Source organism: Sphaeramia orbicularis, chromosome 6 (assembly GCF_902148855.1).
Source record: "Sphaeramia orbicularis chromosome 6, fSphaOr1.1, whole genome shotgun sequence".
In the NCBI taxonomy this organism is placed as follows: domain Eukaryota; kingdom Metazoa; phylum Chordata; class Actinopteri; order Kurtiformes; family Apogonidae; genus Sphaeramia; species Sphaeramia orbicularis.
In genome coordinates this window covers 19,147,496-19,165,173 of record NC_043962.1, presented here as the reverse complement: position 1 = coordinate 19,165,173, position 17,678 = coordinate 19,147,496, and the positions used below count along the sequence as shown (strand labels likewise).

General features: G+C 38.9%; 1 protein-coding gene across 4 annotated transcripts; it reads left to right on the top strand.

Annotated features, from left to right (window-relative positions):
• The first annotated feature begins 2,992 nt into the window (after positions 1-2,992).
• On the top strand, positions 2,993-16,501 carry amn1 (antagonist of mitotic exit network 1 homolog (S. cerevisiae)). Of its 4 annotated transcripts, XR_003935662.1 has the most exons (5): positions 2,993-3,026; positions 4,203-4,279; positions 7,451-11,319; positions 11,755-11,817; positions 16,041-16,501. XR_003935662.1 is itself a non-coding variant. In XM_030137108.1 (4 exons), the coding sequence occupies exons 2-4, from the start codon at positions 11,049-11,051 to the stop codon at positions 16,169-16,171; spliced, it is 465 nt and encodes a 154-aa protein (XP_029992968.1). In that variant the 5' UTR covers positions 3,980-4,133; positions 7,451-11,048; the 3' UTR covers positions 16,172-16,501. The 4 variants fall into 4 exon arrangements, 1 of the variants encoding a protein (XP_029992968.1); XR_003935663.1 differs by lacking the exon at positions 4,203-4,279 and having other exon boundaries at positions 3,005-3,026; XR_003935661.1 differs by lacking the exons at positions 2,993-3,026; positions 4,203-4,279 and adding an exon at positions 3,915-4,133.
• The last annotated feature ends 1,177 nt before the right edge of the window (positions 16,502-17,678 follow it).

Sequence of the window (17,678 nt, the reverse complement as noted above, 5' to 3'; positions counted from 1 at the left end):
GCCAGGGGCAGAGATTAGCCCCTGGACCCAAAGTATATAACTGGGACATTGAAGAGCAGATTTTCAGTCTACCAGTATTCTCACTGGTGTTTGATCTCTATTCTTGCAATAAACACCTGTTTGGCTTGAAGACCAGCAGACTCAGCTCTTCCTTGACTCCAAGTGTGAGTTCCTTGTTAGACAGTGGAAAATTTTACAAGTAAGTAAAGATCATTCAGAACCTCAAGATATCTTTGACTGAAGACCAGATCAAATGACCCACTACACCACACACCCCTCTCCATTGACACTACAGCAGTGGAGATGGCCAGCAGCACCAGGTTCCTGTGGGTGCAGATGATAGACTCACTGACCTGATCCCAACTCACCAGGGCCCTTGTGAAGATGGCTTAGCAGCGCATTCACGTTCTGTGCTGGATGAGGAGAGTACACCTCCCCCTCCCATTCTCACCACCCTTTACAGAGGCACTATAGGGAGCATACTGACCAACTGCACCTCTGTCTGCTCAGGGGCCTGTCATGCCTCTAACTGGAAGTTCCTACAGAGGGTGGTGAGGACAGTGGAAAAAGTCACTGGGACTTCGCTTCCTCCCATCCAGAACACTGCTGTGAAACATTGTCTGACCGAAGTCCTAATGATTTTTTCCAGGTCAGTGAGTCTGTCATCTGCACCCACAGGAAGCTGGTGCTGCTGGCTATCTCCACTGCTGTGTTGTTAATGGAGAGAGGTGTGTGGTGTAGTGGGTCGTTTGATCTGGTCTTCAGCCAAAGATATCTTGAGGTTCTGATTAGGGCTGGGTAAAAAAATCGAATTAATCGATCTTAGATCGATTTCGTTTTAATTTTGCGTAATCGATTAATAGTGGATGAGATTGATTTTTCAGAGCAGAACATCACCATAGACCCCTCCGACCTCCATCATGGACTGTTCTCACTGCTGGCCGGGAAGGAGGTTCCCCAGCCTTCGCAGCAGAACAGCCAAGTTCAGAAACAGTTTCATTCCACATCCCATAAGACAACATAATACCCCACCACCACCACCACACACACACACACACACACACACACACACACACACACACACACACACCCTCATGATCACTGGACTGTTCCAACGTGCAATATAACTGCAATATTCATTACTGTAAATTGTTCTTTTTTTTTTTTTTTTTTTTTAAATCAGAGAACCATAGTTTTTGTACTCACACATAGTTCTTTCCTATATGCATATATATTCTATTTTCTATATTCTATAGTTTTTATCTGCATATTTATTCTATCTTGCATATAATATCCTGTATATATAGTGTCTGTTTGTATTTATTGCTGCTGCCTGCTGAGCCATCAAAATTTCATTTTTGTTGAAAAATCTGGAATGACAAATAAAGTCTGAGTTTAAACGTGAAAAAAAGATTTATAAAATTCATAAAAAATGTGAACTTTGACCTACTTTTCCCAAAATGTAATCACATCTATTCTGGGTCACTGGCAACCTATAAACCCAATCTGGTATGAATTCAGCCAATAGTTTTGCTGCTTAAGTGTTAACAACAAAACAAACAAAAAACCAAACCAAACCAAAAACAATACCCCTTGCCTCTTCTGCTGGCCGACAAGGTTTTATGTCTTTGCAAAAAAAGGTCAGTCTGCACAGGAGCTGTGTTTGTGAAGAAAGACCCCGAGCTTCTGGCAAAATCCACCTATAGGGTGGACCCTGGGGTTTTACACCTAGTCAGGAACATGCAGCTTTTGTTGCATATGCAATAAGACCCCTCGGCAGGTTTCCATAGAAAAGCGACAGTGGGGGGTGTTGGAAGAGATGGGACAAAGAAGCAAATATTCCATTACAATAGATAGATAGATAGATAGATAGATAGATAGATAGATAGATAGATACATAGATACATAGATACATAGATACATAGATAGATAGTGACGAGACTTGATTCCTGGTCACGTCTTTTTCCCCGTCTGACTTTTTCCCCGTCTGACTTGCTGTTTTTCCTCTTTTTTTTAAATCTACATTAAACATAACTTAACTATACACTATATCTAAGTGATGATCTGGTACAGGCACTTCTGAATCAAAAAGGAGTCAAGCCAGTCAGTCTTCAGAGCCTTATTTGCGAGCACAAGGTAAACACAAGGAGACCCACCCGGGAATGGTCTGAAGGGTAGCTGAGTAGCTTGTTTTATACAGTTCTCTGGAGCTCGGGGCGTGATTTCCCGCAATCCCGAGCTCCTCCTATCAATTTTCCCATTTCCCGAGTGGTTGTGTCCATTAGGTATTATCATCTAATTATAACCGTGTCTGGCTCCCGGTTCATGCCTTTTTTATACATGATTTCCCGGACCGCAGGCCCAAGCCTGGCCCCCAGCTTCCTATGTCATGATGTCATATCATATTCTGTCTCCTCTTGCTATTCCCACCTGTTCCTAATCAAGTTCATTTCATGTCCCTAAAAGGGTTTCATCCTACCAGACACTCTAATCTCTTTACCCAGGAGGGACTAGGATCATGTACACACCACATTACTGCCTTCTAAGTCCATCTCACTGTCAGATTTATTTCACAATTTTTTCATCAATAGATAGATTTAGTTGCCATTTGTACACATTCAGGTATATAGAAATGATTATGCAGAGGTCTGTCAGAGTGCAAGTATAAAGGTTAAAAGATGTAATCAACTAAGTCAAAGATAGTATAAAAGTATAGTAAAAACAATTAAAAGACAATAGCACAGTGTGTGTTGCCGTTAAGGCATATTCCATAAGAGTTTATGTGTTCTTGTTAGTTTATTATTGTAACAATGTATTTGTGTAACGTTAAATAAGCAAGATAGTTTAAAAAGTACGTTAAATGTGAATTTCAGTGATTTTATTTTGTTATACGCAAACTTCCGGTTCACGATCTATCACTTCCGGTTGTTGTAATATGCACGAACTTTACTTCGGAACTCGTCTGTATTCAAAATGCTGCTAAATGATTCTGCAAAGTCACAGCGAAATATTGGAGAGGCAATGCTGTAAGTTTATGAAACTTTGTTAAAGTATTTTCAGGATGTGTATGTTGAGAGATTGTTACATATGTTGTTTTTATTATTTACAGTTTTCACCGGTAGTATGAATAACATACATGTTGAAGAGGAAACTACAGTAAAAGGAAAAGCCTTACTCTACGTCTCATCTTTGACTCCGGTTTAACTTGGTGTTTAGTCTGTGTTTATACACACTGTACAAGACACTAAACAGTGGCTTGTAATAAATATCTAAAAATAAATACAATCTACAAATTGCCCTTAAGGATATTATTGCACATGAGAACACTGCACATTTCATTTCTTTCGTTCATGGTTGTGCATTTCGTCAGTAAGCATTCAATAATCATCCAGTAAACAAACAAGTACACACCCATGCTCGAAAAGGAGCAGGATGAAGAAAATCTTATATTTCCTGCCCCCTTCTAAATAATAATAATAACCTTAATGGTTAGTCATACACAACTAGCTATAAAATCATACTGTATAAAGTCAGACAAACCAAACTAAATACATCCAAAGATAGAACAAAATGAATACAAAACCAAGTGCAAAACTACATGTCCAGAAAGTACAAAACATAGGTAAATATATACCTGACGAAATGATCCAAAAGCATTATACCAGACCAAAATAAGTAAATAAATATGTCACAAGATGCAAAACAAATACGAAGCAAAATGTAAAACTTATAACTGTTCATATAATCTCATTGTTCTTTCTTTATACGCTTTTTCAGTTGGAATATGTTTTTACAGTCTTTCAGCTCATTCCCATTCCTTTTATCGTGTCCGTGTTATTGTATTGAACTTTTCTATTAAACATCAGTGACCCCCAGAGGTTGTTCTTGTAATAAACAATGGGCAAATGTAGAGCCCGGAGCCACAGACACGCCCGGGGGGAGGGGTGGAGGCTGTACATGGGTCCTCCTTCTGCCTATCATGCGCCACTTTAAGATGGTGGACTAAGTGGAGAAACCAAAACAGTGTCTCTGAGCTTTTCCAACGGACGGATTTACCGGATTATTAGATGTGTCGCTTTTAACTCTTGATGTGGATACTGCTCTGGCTGAAGTTGCGCCTCTACGCACCAACAGTAAGTGACACAAAGTTTTTAAAGTTATCCAGTAAGGGGGTTCGGTTTGTGCGTCTTTGCATTCCACAGATGAGAAAGTTCAACGCGTTGGTCCAGCGCGTCTGCACATGTTATGAACAAGTCTGAACAAGTAAGAAGTCACCAGGGTGAGTTTATTTCACTCATTTCCAAACCGTAGCGGTACAAACTTTATTTGGGTGGAGTACATGGAAGTGGACGACACTGGCTGTGCAGTCACGCGCACTTCAAATTACAGAAACAGACGCAGAAACATGAGCGCACGAGGCTTTGAATCATAGTTACTTTTCCCCAGAGACAGAAATATAAAACAGAGGTGGTAAAGTGATGATCACATTGTGTCAGTCTCTTATACAATGCAATTAACAACTAAAAACTAATTTTATTGAAGGTTAATATCTGGATAAGCCAAGATTGTATTTGATTTTTGGGATTCTAACTTTGCTCAATTACCGTGTGTTTACCTGTAATAAAAGTGCACGGAACTATTGTTCGTAATACTAATTTTGACTTATTATTATTATTATACTGACTGACATAGTTTATTATCACAAAACGTAAAAAAGTGCGTCTCAGAGCGTTCTAAATAAACCAAAACATATGACTGCAAGAATGTGCAGCCTGGTCTCAGAGGATGTGATGTGACTGGTGTTAACGATCCGATACACGGATTTCATTAAAAATTGCATGAAACCGGCCGAATTTATTCATCCGAAAAGACTCGGGTCATTTTCAAATGGCTATACCCAGGGCCGGCCCTAGGACTTTGGTGGCCCTAAGCAAGATTTTGTTTGTGGCCCCAAAACACTCAAAGGGCAACCACCAAATCACATGCACTGCTTATTTAACTACATGCAAACATGCACATGATTAACAACAAATATCTTACTTTATTGTAAAACAATGTAAAGGCTAAGACAATTAACAATTGAAAAGTATTCAAAATAATAAAAAAATTAAGTCAACATATTTAAACTATAAAAGCAACTAACTTGGATGTAACAAGGCCCAAAAACATTTGACAAATAGCAACAATCAATAAGAGTGCAAAATATTCAAAATAATAGATAGATGTAGAATGTAGTGGTTCCTCAGTTATGACTGCAGCTGCAGGCAGGTCAGATGAGGATATAGAAGGTTGTGATGCTTCAGTTTTGTCCTCTGCAGCCATACTCACATCAGAGGATGGCAGTGTTCCAATTACATGGGAGCCAGAGGGAGCTCAGCTCCCACAGAGTGAGGACATGGCTCCCATGAAAACAACAAAATCAAAAATTTGTTGGGGTCCCTCAAATGTCGAATTATATTTTGATCATAAATAAGACCCATTTTCCATCCCTGTGAGGTATTATTGTGAAAGATGTTAAATCAAAATGTAGGATCATAAGGAACATTGGTAGGTAGGGCTGGGTAAAAAAATCTATTTAATCGTTTTTGATTGATTTCTTTTTAATTTTGTGTAATCGATTAATGGCAGATGAGATCGATTTTTCAGAGCAGGACCGTGAGTAAATGACCCGGAAACTGCTGACGCAGAAGCACGGCTGGGTCCGTTTCGCAAGCCCCTCATAGTCTTGGTTATGCTCATGACGTTCTGGCGCGGGAGGAACATGGAGGAAGGGAGAGGAAAACCCCTCAGTGGGAGGAAGGGTGGGGAAAACCCCTCAGTGGGAGGAAGGGTGGGGAAAACCCCTCAATGGGAGGTCCTCTCGGCCTCAAGCTGGAACCCACAGTGTGGAGGAACTGGCAGGCGGAGGCAGGTCGCAGAAGCCAGTCGTTCTAGAAATATTAACTTGGATCTCCTGTGGCTGAGGGTGGAGTTAGAGAAATAGTAAAGCGGAAATCACGAAGCTCCGCCCACCCCCCCCCTCCAGTGAGTTTCTTGTACCAAGGGCCCAACATGAGTCTGTTTGAGGGGGCTCAAACTGGTGTCAGTGCTCCAGGGTGATAGTAATGTGCCTTAAGGCTGGAAGCACTAGGTATAAAACAGAATAAAGATGACGAAGAAGTCCATTCTGAGCCACTGTAGAAACATGGACATGTTTGTGTCCTGTTCATTATTTCAGAGCAGATTCATCTATTTACTGCTGAAATGTCATATTTATTTCCTTTCTAATATCAATATTGATTCTGTGTTGCATGGCTGCAGTAGTCAAATAATCAAGTTACAACTCAAAATTTTACTTTGGTAACACTAAATGAATCTGAATCAATCAATACTGAATCGAATCTATTAAGGAAATTGGCTATGATACCCAGCCCTATTGGGAGGCCAGTTCTTATGTATGTCCTGATTGACTGCATTGTGGGAAGTGGAGTTCCAGCCGTTTTCGCGTCGTGTTTGTTGTAGCCATATGATATCATATGGTTGCAGTGCTGCTGCTGCTAGGCGGCTGCGCGAACCTCCGCTTCCCACAATGCACATTGCGACAAAACTCTGAAGATGCCCGGGTGACCTACCGGCTCGGTTTGTAAACAAATGGTTTGCTAATGGTGGAGTACACTTCGAAATTGTTCACCGTGAGGGAAGAGATTCAGGTGAGTAATCACGAAAAGACTTATAGATTTATGATACTTAGGCTATGACTGGGGTTTGACAGATTTGATGAAAAATTGATGACGAAAGTCTCCCGTAGCTTTAAAATTTTGATCAGGTGTGTATCTCTGATACTTGTGATCCTGTGTCCATTATTATGTTCAGTTCACGAACCAGCCGTAAGAACCATAATCTAAAATCATAATCTTTAATATTCATGCTAATGGGCAGTTACACAAGATGGTTGTTATATAATAGAAAATTACACATGGAAAGTTAAAGATTATTTGCATTTAAAAATCATGTAAGGATGAGTTTGGAAAGATGGGTGAAGAACATCTTGTTCAACGCACACAGAGTTGGGTCCCACTGAAAAAGTATGAAAGGGACATGCAAGACTTCGAAAGGCAGTTGGTTTTCAAGAACTGCTTATGTGTTTTCTGCTTGGTGTTCAACAAACACTTCTTTACAGGACCTCTCCAAACTCTGCCGGATCTTTGGACACTAGTTGGTTTCAGACATAACTGTATTGTTGACAAGTTTTACCTAAAGTTAGAAAACAGATAATCAACAACTAAAGGACTCCAGAACCGTCAGTGGTTATGGTCCAATGTGGTATTAATGGCGTCACTTGTGCTTAAAAGCTGCATAGAATTTACAGATGTATTATATGTAAAATATATAATGCTGTTGCAATACATATAGGGCTTTGTGTCAGCTTTAGAAATCACACACTGATTCTCTTTTCTTCCTTTTTTTTCAGGAAGAAGTGCTTTTGAACTCAACAGACAAAAATGCTTCCTGCGTCATGGGAAAATGGAAAATACCAACAAGCTCAATATTTTCAACCTTCACAGTCCTCTGTGCAGCTCACCCAGACCTCAGTGGGTAGTTACCAAGGTGGGACCGCAAACAATGCAACTTCATTTGGACTAGTGAACAGAGGACTAAGCTCACAAGAAGCTGTTTTTATCAATAGAAATGGAATCTGGCAACATGCATATACGAAAAGACAAGTTGGAAATGGTCATCTTGTAAATAATGCCACTGCTCAGGCTCAGGTTGCTACTTTGCAATATGGACATCAAAACTCTGTGGATAATATATCAACCCAGAACCTTTCTGTCATGATGAGAACTAACTCTACAAACTGCCGCCAAGACGTGCCTGCACATGTGCATCAGATGGCTTCGTTGTATGGGAAACAATTGCAGTGGGTGCAAAATGGTAACCTAATGTCCAGTAATGACCAGCAGAATATGGTTCAGAGAAGCTTGCATCAAAATGTAAAAGGCATATCGACTGAGCCCTTTTTAGCACACAAAGGGAGGGTTACCTGCACATCATCACCATCTGCATCTGTGCAAATAACTCAAAGTCTGAATTACAGTCAGAGTGCCCAGCAAAGTACCTTATCTTCCACTCCTCAAGTAAGACATAATATTCATCAGTTGTCCATAAACAGGCCTGCTACCACAAATTCCTTACCAAATACGCACAATTATCACAACTCCAGCAATAGTTACGTTAATAGCGGAGGAGTGGCCACCTCCTCTATTAACATGAACTTGAATAGTCAGAGTGCCCAGCAAGTAGGCAGTTTCCCCATCCCACAACCAAACTATAATACTCCGCACCTGTCCGAAAATGAGCCTGTTACTACAAACACTTTACCAAGCAAACAGAATTGTCAGAATTCTAGCAGAAGCTATGTCTACGGTACTGGACTTGTTGCCTCATCCAGTAGAACAAATTCAAATGGCAACCAGTATGAAACTAACCATTTAGCCAATCTACTTGCTACAAGCCAGCACATGCTCAGACAGCAGAGTACAAATTCAGGAGAAAATATTTCACTCAAGGCTTCTTATCGAACACTTAATGGATCACCTTATGGCCGCTCGCAGTTTGTTTCCAAAGAAATGAGGTTGGAATCCAATCAAACTATGCAACCTGTGGCGAACTCTGCTGCTGGAAGTTGTAACTCAAAATCCCTCATTTTAGCAATGCTTACTGAAGAGCCTTCGGCCAAAAACACCAGTAGCATGCCAACATTACAACTCAGCACAGATACACTACCTCAACAAAGCTTTGCATCAAAAGATTTCAGCATCACACCAACAGCTGGTGGAAGTGGAGATACATTAAATAGAGACAGTATTGAACTCAAAGCCCAATTATCTACAGAAAAGGAACGTGAAATGCTTGTAGAGCTTGAGATGTTAATTCGTCTGTATTCAAATGACAACTCCATTCACTCATCTGGTCACACAGTCCCGAAAGCTGTTGCTGTTGTGCCACCACTGTCACAAAAGAACATAGACACTGCCAGTGAGTGTACCTCCTCTAGCAAACAGTGTAGTCAGTACACAGAAGTGCAAAAATCTTTACCTGAAGGTTTGAAAGAAGGATCTCTGCATTCAACAGATAACGGTAAGACTTCTCCTAAAACTTCAGATAGATCCAGCAAACCTAGCAGTACTCCGGTAGCATCCTCAGAACTACCTCAGTCTCAAAACACCAACCAAAAAGTGGTCAGTGTAAGTGACCAAGAACCTGAACTGTCTGTTAACATGGAAATGAACCAGCATGTTGCACAAACTTGTCCGTCTGAAGTATTAACTCAAAACAGTGCTATGGAAAACGGTGAGACAGCAGCAGACCCAAAGCTCTGTGCTTATGACCTTTCCTCAATCCCAACAGTCCAATGGACAGCTATGAATTTAGATTATTTCATAGACCACTTAATGCGCACTGAAAATTCTAAGACAACACCCACCCCATCTAATAATAATGCAAAAATTTTACATATGTTTTGGGAAGGCTCACTTCAAAATGTAGCAGATTTTTTTTTCAAGAGCTACAAGAACATAATTACTAGTATTTATGGATTTTTTGGAACATGTATAAAAGCAAATTCCGTTATACTGTCAGAAGCAAAGGATGGCTTTGTAAAAGTTCGTGAAAACTACCGTGTCCTCGAACATGATGAGGTTTATGAAGGTGGGATCCCTTACACATCATCATGGTTGAATATTAATGAGAAGCTAGATGACATTGATAAAGAATTTGGCTTCCCATGGTCCTTGAGAACTCGTCGATTTAGTGACAGTGTGTCACAGCAGGACTGTGACAACACAAATGCAGAAATTTTGAATGAGGCACCTAACAAGTCATTGTCCCAAATGAAGTTTCAAACTGCTGATTCACATGAAGAAGAATCCAACACTGATGAAATCTCCTCAAAACAATGTGTGTCTCCCCCTGAATCATGTGCAGACAGCAGTGACCCACATTATACATTTACAATTCAAGTGTTACCTCCAGAAGAGGCCAAAATTATTTTTGAAAAAGAAAAGATCCAGCTAAAAAAAGACAGTCTGCCACAGAAAACCACTGAGAGCAGCACAGAAGGTGACTCACCCAGCATTGTGAAAAGCTCACATAAAACCACTGATGTCTCTCAAATGCAACAGATTTGCTGCTTAACAAAGTGGATGGAAACCCTAATGGGTGGGAGCAGTGATTTAATGAGTAAATGCCAGTGTAAGGCAGACCCAGCTGATAAAGACTGTACCGAGGGGAAATTCACCTCTGCCAAACAAGCAGAGGTTGAGGAGAACAGTGACAATAATGTGACCTCTAGTTTGCCTGAGATAGACAAAAGATTTTTTTTTAAATGGTGACTTCCTTGGAGCTGGTGACACACCTCAAGTACCTGAACCATCCCATGACAGCATGGATAGTAGCAACTCAAGCATTATTTTCATAAGTGAGAACAAAGATGAAGAGCAAGTCCTTAACCAGATGCACAACCCAGAGGAGGATTCTGAGCTAGCTCCGATAGAGTCACCAGGAAGCAGTGAGTCCTGCACCTCAGAAGAATTTGAAAAAGGAACTGAAATAGCCACCAGTGATGGTTCCTCTTCAGAGGTTGATTGGGACTGGATACAGCCTGAGCTGAAATCCACAGACATGCCAGAGCCACCAATGGAAGAAAAAGGAGACACGCAATCCCATGCAATAGCTGCTGTTCTATCACCCATCAGGCCCAGTAAAAGGAAAAAGGACATGAGAACAGCAGAGCTGGTTCTGTTTGGCTCTACATCCCAAGGAACACATGGTTCAGTTGGCCAATCACCATCTTCAACTATGCTGCTTAACGGAGCCCCAAGACCTCCTAAAATGCTCTCTGTGGATATCAGACCCTTGAAGCCAACCACCAGTGAAACTATCGGAATGGACAACTACTCAGTCAAAAGACAGCTTTATGAAAAATGGAGGAGGAGTTTACCACCACTCACAAGTAGGCATAACAAAGCTGGTGTACTCAAAAGTTGCCTGGGTATCGTGCACGTTTCATGAAAGCAAAAACGTCAAGTCCCACCTCCACTAAGGATCGGTCACTCATCTCGGATGCGCATACCAAGCAATTTGTGGATCATAAGAGGAAGGGCTTCCAAAGTTTAAAAAAAAGAAGGAAAAGTCTACTCACTAAGCCTACATTGTCTCAGAGCCATGGTGTCGTGGATCCCCATGAGGATAGTATTTTGGGTTTCGATGTGTTGCCCAAAACCTTCAGCTTCAAAGATGGATCCAACAAGAAGAGCAACACCACGGATTCTGTAACAGGTAAATCAATTATATGAAGATCAAACATGTTTGTCCCTTCAGGTAACAGTCAAGCCCTTAAAACATATTTACATTTTTTGTGTATCCAAGATGACCCTTCAGTCTCATTGCCTGTCAGATATGCACTTTATAAGAATTAAAATGTTTCCCGCTTTGTCTGGAGAAATATAATATTGTTTTAAAGTGGAGTCCATGTTGACATTAGCACTAGTAGTTTTTATTCATCTTACACATAACACATCTTACAATCTTTAATGTACAAGTGCATGATACATGATACATTCAGTAGATTAATTTTATAGTATTAAACCCATTCTTTAGTGTTTTTGAGATAAATGCATATTTCAAATAGCTATTGATATATTCTGGTTCTGACTGTAATTAACTGAGAAAACATGTAACCTTTGTAAATAACATTGACTTTTTCCTCTTTAGACCAGAGTATTCCCACTGAAGCAGACAAGGAGAGGTCCAGTAAAGCTGTGAAGAGGAAAAGAGGTAACAAACGCAACACATACTGTATATGCACACAGAACTTTACATACAACTAGGATAAGTGCATTCAAACATTTTAGTATTTTCACAGTTGGGTCCGATCAAGCAAAAGTGAACATCAATTTGAAAAAGTAAATTTGCACCCATCATTTATCAAGTGGGCTCATTTTTTAGCCAAAGATCTCTATTTTATTGAACTGTTATCCTTTTTAAAATACCGCTTGTAGAAAAAAAAGTTTAACCAATTTTATCAATTGTACTTGTTACACCATAGCCATAGCTCGAATTTGACGCTAAAAATTGTATCTAAAAAGATTAGAAAATGTATTCAATTTGTTAATTATATAGATGTTAAATTTCAAGTATTAGATTTTCATTATTTTGTGAATATTTTTGATATTTATGAGTTTGAACATTTGCTTAAGTTGCTTAAAAGGCCCTGTCCATGTGTTACCACAAAAATACCAATTTTAAATTTTCAAGTTACTTATAATTCAGATATTTGAGTGAAACTTAAAGAAAATAATGATCTTTTGATACATTTGGGTGATGCATACAATGGTAAAGAGTCGTCCATAGGGATGGGAATCGAGAACCGGTTCTTTTTGAGAACCAGATCCCAGTAGCTCAATTCCTGGGAATCATTTGCCTGCCTGCTTATCAATTCCGCCTTCATTGCGCATGCGCGATGACGTCACACGTACGCTATATTGTTTTGGTCAGAATGAAGCCAACATGGTGTTGAGGCAGAAACGGTCTAAAAAGATGACACCAGGGCCAATTGTAACACTTGCAAAGCTTCCATTTCTCTGAAAGGGTGGAATCCCTCCAATATGTTCAAACATTTGTCCACAGCATGTGAATCATTTACAGGAATGTCACATATTTGATACGCTACTTAGCGGCGCTTGTGAATCTAGCGGCAGAGTGAACACCAGGCCGTCATCCGGGCCCAGTTCCAGTTCCGGTACGGGCAACAAACGTCGTACCCCCTCAAATACAAGTTTCTGAAGGTAGGGGAAAGGAAACAACGGGAAATGGGCCGAGTTGAACCAGTTCCACGTAGTGGAACTGCGGCAATAGAGGAATTAGTAAAGCATCTTTGGTTTCATCGAGCTCGGTGTCATCTGTTATTATTATTTGTACATATTGTAAATGTTACATTTTCTATGCAGATGGAAATATAAAAGACAGTTAATGCAAACACACCTGTTTGTACTCTTTTATTACCTCACCCAATGAGAATCAATAAAAGAATCGCTAAGGAATTGGATCAATAAGCAAAATCGATAATGGAATCGCAATCGTTAAATTCTTATTCCCATCCCTAGTCGTCCTCGTGTTACTATGGCAACCTGTCCACGTTACCACAATCTCATGCCAGTAAAACAGAGACTTTTCAATATTTTACTCCAAAATTTATTTTCAGCATAGTTGAACATAATATCTAAAAGGTTTTGTCCTACTTGATATTCATTTGTCAAGAACCGCATGTTTCCAATGTTTGCGTAAATCTTAAAAAATTCATGTCCATTTCAAGTCCACATGTTACCGAGCAGTAATTTGACTTTTTTCACCTAAAATTTTAACTTCCCAAATTTTGTTATACATAGTGTTAAAAGTGCTTATAAATGGCTACTCAAATATGTATAATACACGCATATAATTTGCTCTGCTTACATGACAGTCTGTTGAACACAAAATGTGTCCACGTGTTACAGCTTGATCGGACCCAATTGCAAGTATTTGATTTCAAAATCTATTTCCTGAGCTTAGTTGGCCCCACTACTTTACTGTGATGATGTGAAATATTACAATCATATTTTAAGTACATTTTTTGGAATGTGTACATGTTGTGTCTGTTATTACTCATACTCTGTACACACTTATCTCTTTGGAGAGTATACAGATGTTGATTCTTTCATAACCACAACCATCTTGTCTAGTTTCATGTCCTCATTTGGCTTAGCACACTCACACAAACATCCTGCCCATGCAGACAGCACAGACTCAACACCTGCACATATGCATCAGACCAATCACATTGCTCTGTACCATGCAGTGAGTGCATGATCACACCGTACATGGTTAACATCCAACTATTTTCCTCGTACAGTTTCACTAAAAGAACACTCACATGCAGTGCCCGTTAGGAGACTCTGCAGAGAGACGGCAAAACTCTGTCTGCACGACTTTCCTCTTGTGCACAATAAAGGAGGGCCTGATTGAAGGAAATCCATTCTCTATGAAGTCTTTGTCATTTTGCCTCCATGACAGTAAATATGATGTGATATGCAGAGATCCTTAAAAAACCTGGAAAAAGCATGATGCTCAATAAAGTCATTTAAATGGAATTTTAAAAATTGAGGGATTCAAAATCTTTACTTTTAGATGAAATCTGCCAAAACTAGCGTACACAATCACAATGTTAAAAATGGAACTGACCTTCAGTTTTTTAGGTTATTGGAGGCTTTGTGAACCTTTTTTGTGGCTTTTTTTGTTGAAAGTTGACCAAAAACATGTTTCTGCATAATACAAGTCTTAGAAAATGGCTCAGTAGCTTAATAGTTTTTATTTGTGTTTGAAGTGAAAATGAAAATTTTAGACAATTAGAGACTGAAAATCTTACATTTTCTACAATAAAAAGTCCAGATCTGTTCATGCAAACAGAACAGAAAACATGAGGCTGATATTTTAGCTGTGAAAATGTGCAGGACCCTTCAGTATATTTGTACACTGGTCAAACATCACTGCTACTTGCTCCACCAGTTGTTCTGTGGGGCTCCAGATGAGGCTAAAGGACACAGATAACTCAGAAAGAAATCATTTTTGAATTGTGGTGAACTGTGGTGCTATGTTAAAGTTAATTTTGTTTGATAATGCTCAACTCATATCATGATATAATTCATCTCATGATTTAAGGAGTTCAGGTTAAAAGTGGGCCTTTTAAAAAGGCCTAGGATGAGACAGTGTTGAATTAAAGTATATTTAATCCCACTTGCATGGTTTGAACATCAGAAACAATGTTTTTTTTATGATTATACTGTTTGCAAGTGCTCTGTTTAATCTCAGAGGGTATTAGAACCATGTGACATCATCACATTTTGACAGAAGGTGGTTCTAATATTCTCTAATCTCACCAAAGTTTATTAAAGATGAAAACCTTTACATATTTTTTTAAAATTGTGGACAAGAAAGATATTGGTTTTAATGGGAAGTGAGATTGAGAGAGGTTAAAACCCCAGTAGAACATGCTCGTATATCTCCTCCGTAGAAGTCCCAAGAGAATGTGTTGAGACGTTTACAGCCAGGTGGAAAACCCCTAGATGTCCCAATGGAAAGTAGAATGTAAGAAAAATAGAAGGAGAAAAATGAAGAGAGCAGACAGGATGGAAAACATGGAGCCAAGCCCCACACTGGGGTTGTCACAAATGTGTTGTCTGATGAAATAATTTGTAGAGAGATGCAGCATACAAGGCTTAGCTTGTACAGGCTCGGCCTTAATGAGACAAAAGCGGATGTTTACAATCTGACATAGACAGCAGTACACTCATTTTAGATGCATAAAGCAGTCTCTTGCAGGTGGATATGTCATGGCTGCCTTGGAGAGTCCGATCTTATCTGGTTCTTCCAGACTTGCGCCCTAGTCTTGAGCCTTCAGAGTCACCATGAGAAACAGGATGATAAGACAATACACGAGGAACAGGAGAGCTCTTTCAGCCAAGACAAACAGTTCCATTTAAAATGGCACACAGGTGCCAAGATCCTAACAAATGAAATGAAATTTGAGTAAACTCTAGCATGAAATGTCTGCTATTGAAAATTAATGTTGGGTATGAATGCATTTACTACAGGTCACTGATTCTCTGGTGAGAATTATGTGAACCGGTCAATCTCATAGTATCAGCAGATGTTTTCTGTTATGATCGAGTGTTGTTTTGGCTAAGTTGTTCAGAGTTCACGGTAAGGGGCTGACTTTACCAGAAGTAGTGACAAGCTGGCCAAAAAAAATCCAGTTATTGTCACGAGTTCATGTTCATCACAGTGTATACTCGTGTTTGATGGAGTGGAATTAAAGCAGGACTCCCCCAAGATTCTCCTAACTGCAATACTGTGTCCGTGTTTGTTTTTCCACAACAAACCCTAGGAGTATTTCTAAAATTAGTATATTTGTCACATTTGGACAATGGCTTATTTGTAATTAATATTAATTTTCTCCTCTGCAGGTACATGGTATTCCAAACCTGCAAAGATGTATTCTCCTCTTCGTCCAACTACTGTCCAAGCAACCAGCGATGTCTTCCACGAGTTTCAGAAAAAATACATGGAGAAGACACAGACACCCACCGATGCATGACATGAGAAAAGTTATTGTTTAATCTTAGTATTTCGGTTACTTTCTTTGTAACTAAGGGGCAAAGTCACATTGTCCTCATTGTCTCAGTATTGTTTATGAGGTCAGGTCATATAAATATAACCACACTACAAGACTTGACAGTTTAACCAAATTATTTTACATGTAACTGAGCTCTCAAATAAACAGGGCAACTTCACATTTTGTGATAAAATTACCTTTATATTTTTGTACTTTTTGTTTACATTTTTACAATTTTTGTATCGTACCAGAAATTTATTTTTTTTTACATTTTGTATTTGACAGTCCTAATAAAAGCATATGCCACTTGGATACTTCGTCATCTATTATTATCAATCATTTATGCTTTATCCAGGTGAAAGATAAAGAATCTTCTCTCCTTCACCAATGAGGAGGTGATAGTGAAGACAGTCCAGTCACTTTTTGTTATTTCTTTGCAGTGACCCAGCTTTGGTCAAGATAATCTACAACATATAATTACTCTACATGGTTTACCCTCTATTTTCACAATGACAGGTCCCACATTACAGGGTCAAAGATTTAAGAGCTACGATTTTTCTTTTAACAGTTTTTCTGTACTTTACACCATCATATTTTTATTCAGGCCTAAAACTTTTCCTTTTTAACATAGTCTTACTTTAATTTAAACCATTATATCTTAAATGTTCTTTGTATTATTTTTTAAAAGTCAGATTCTCCTATGCTGATACCAATATTTTTTGGTTCCTTCATATTTTATTTTATTTTAAATGTATATGTTTTCCACGCATGTAGTTTCACATATGACAGATATTGCATGCAAAGATTATTTAACGTTGTGACCTTTAACACACTTTGAGTCATCAAGGTTCTCCTTACAACTCTTGATTATCATATTTTCTTAAAGACATTTGGTAAGTGGTCATGTTTTTCTAACTCAAATGTACCCATACAATTTCAGTACACAATACCACCACTCCTTTATTTAGCAGCACAATCAGAGCAATACTTAAGCACATCACCTTTCTGAAAAAATTTAACTGCAATATGATTAGTTTACATGACTATTTTGGGCCAGATTCTGGAAATACTGGCATTTTTACACATGTTCTGATAATATATTTCTCAGGTAAACTTTGCATACTGTCATCATGAGGTTAGTAGGTAATATCACAGTAAAACTGAAAACGCACATATGTACTACAGCTATAGTTTCACTCTATTAAAATACCCTAGAATAATTATATTTGTGTAAAGCAGGGGCTTAAACTTTTTCAGTTGAAAACTCAAAGGAGGAGCTTGGTGTCTCATTGGGAGCCAAACATGTCTACATTTTTACTGATTCTTCTGTTGTCAGTCAAGTGAAGTATTATTTCATTATTGATTTTTTTTTCATCATCTCATTATTGTTCTTTATTATTGTCAATTGAGGTAGTATTTTACTATTGCTTACTGAATCCTTATGTCCAAATATGTTTAATTAAACCTGTCAGTTAGGAATTTCACAAAG

Bases quoted from the DNA above. Each gene is read 5' to 3' on its own strand.
- amn1 (XM_030137108.1), top strand. From the start codon at position 11,049: ATGAAAGCAAAAACGTCAAGTCCCACCTCCACTAAGGATCGGTCACTC. The intron at 11,320-11,754 runs GTAAATCAATTA...TTTCCTCTTTAG, and splicing joins CACCACGGATTCTGTAACAG to ACCAGAGTATTCCCACTGAA. The intron at 11,818-16,040 runs GTAACAAACGCA...TCTCCTCTGCAG, and splicing joins AGCTGTGAAGAGGAAAAGAG to GTACATGGTATTCCAAACCT.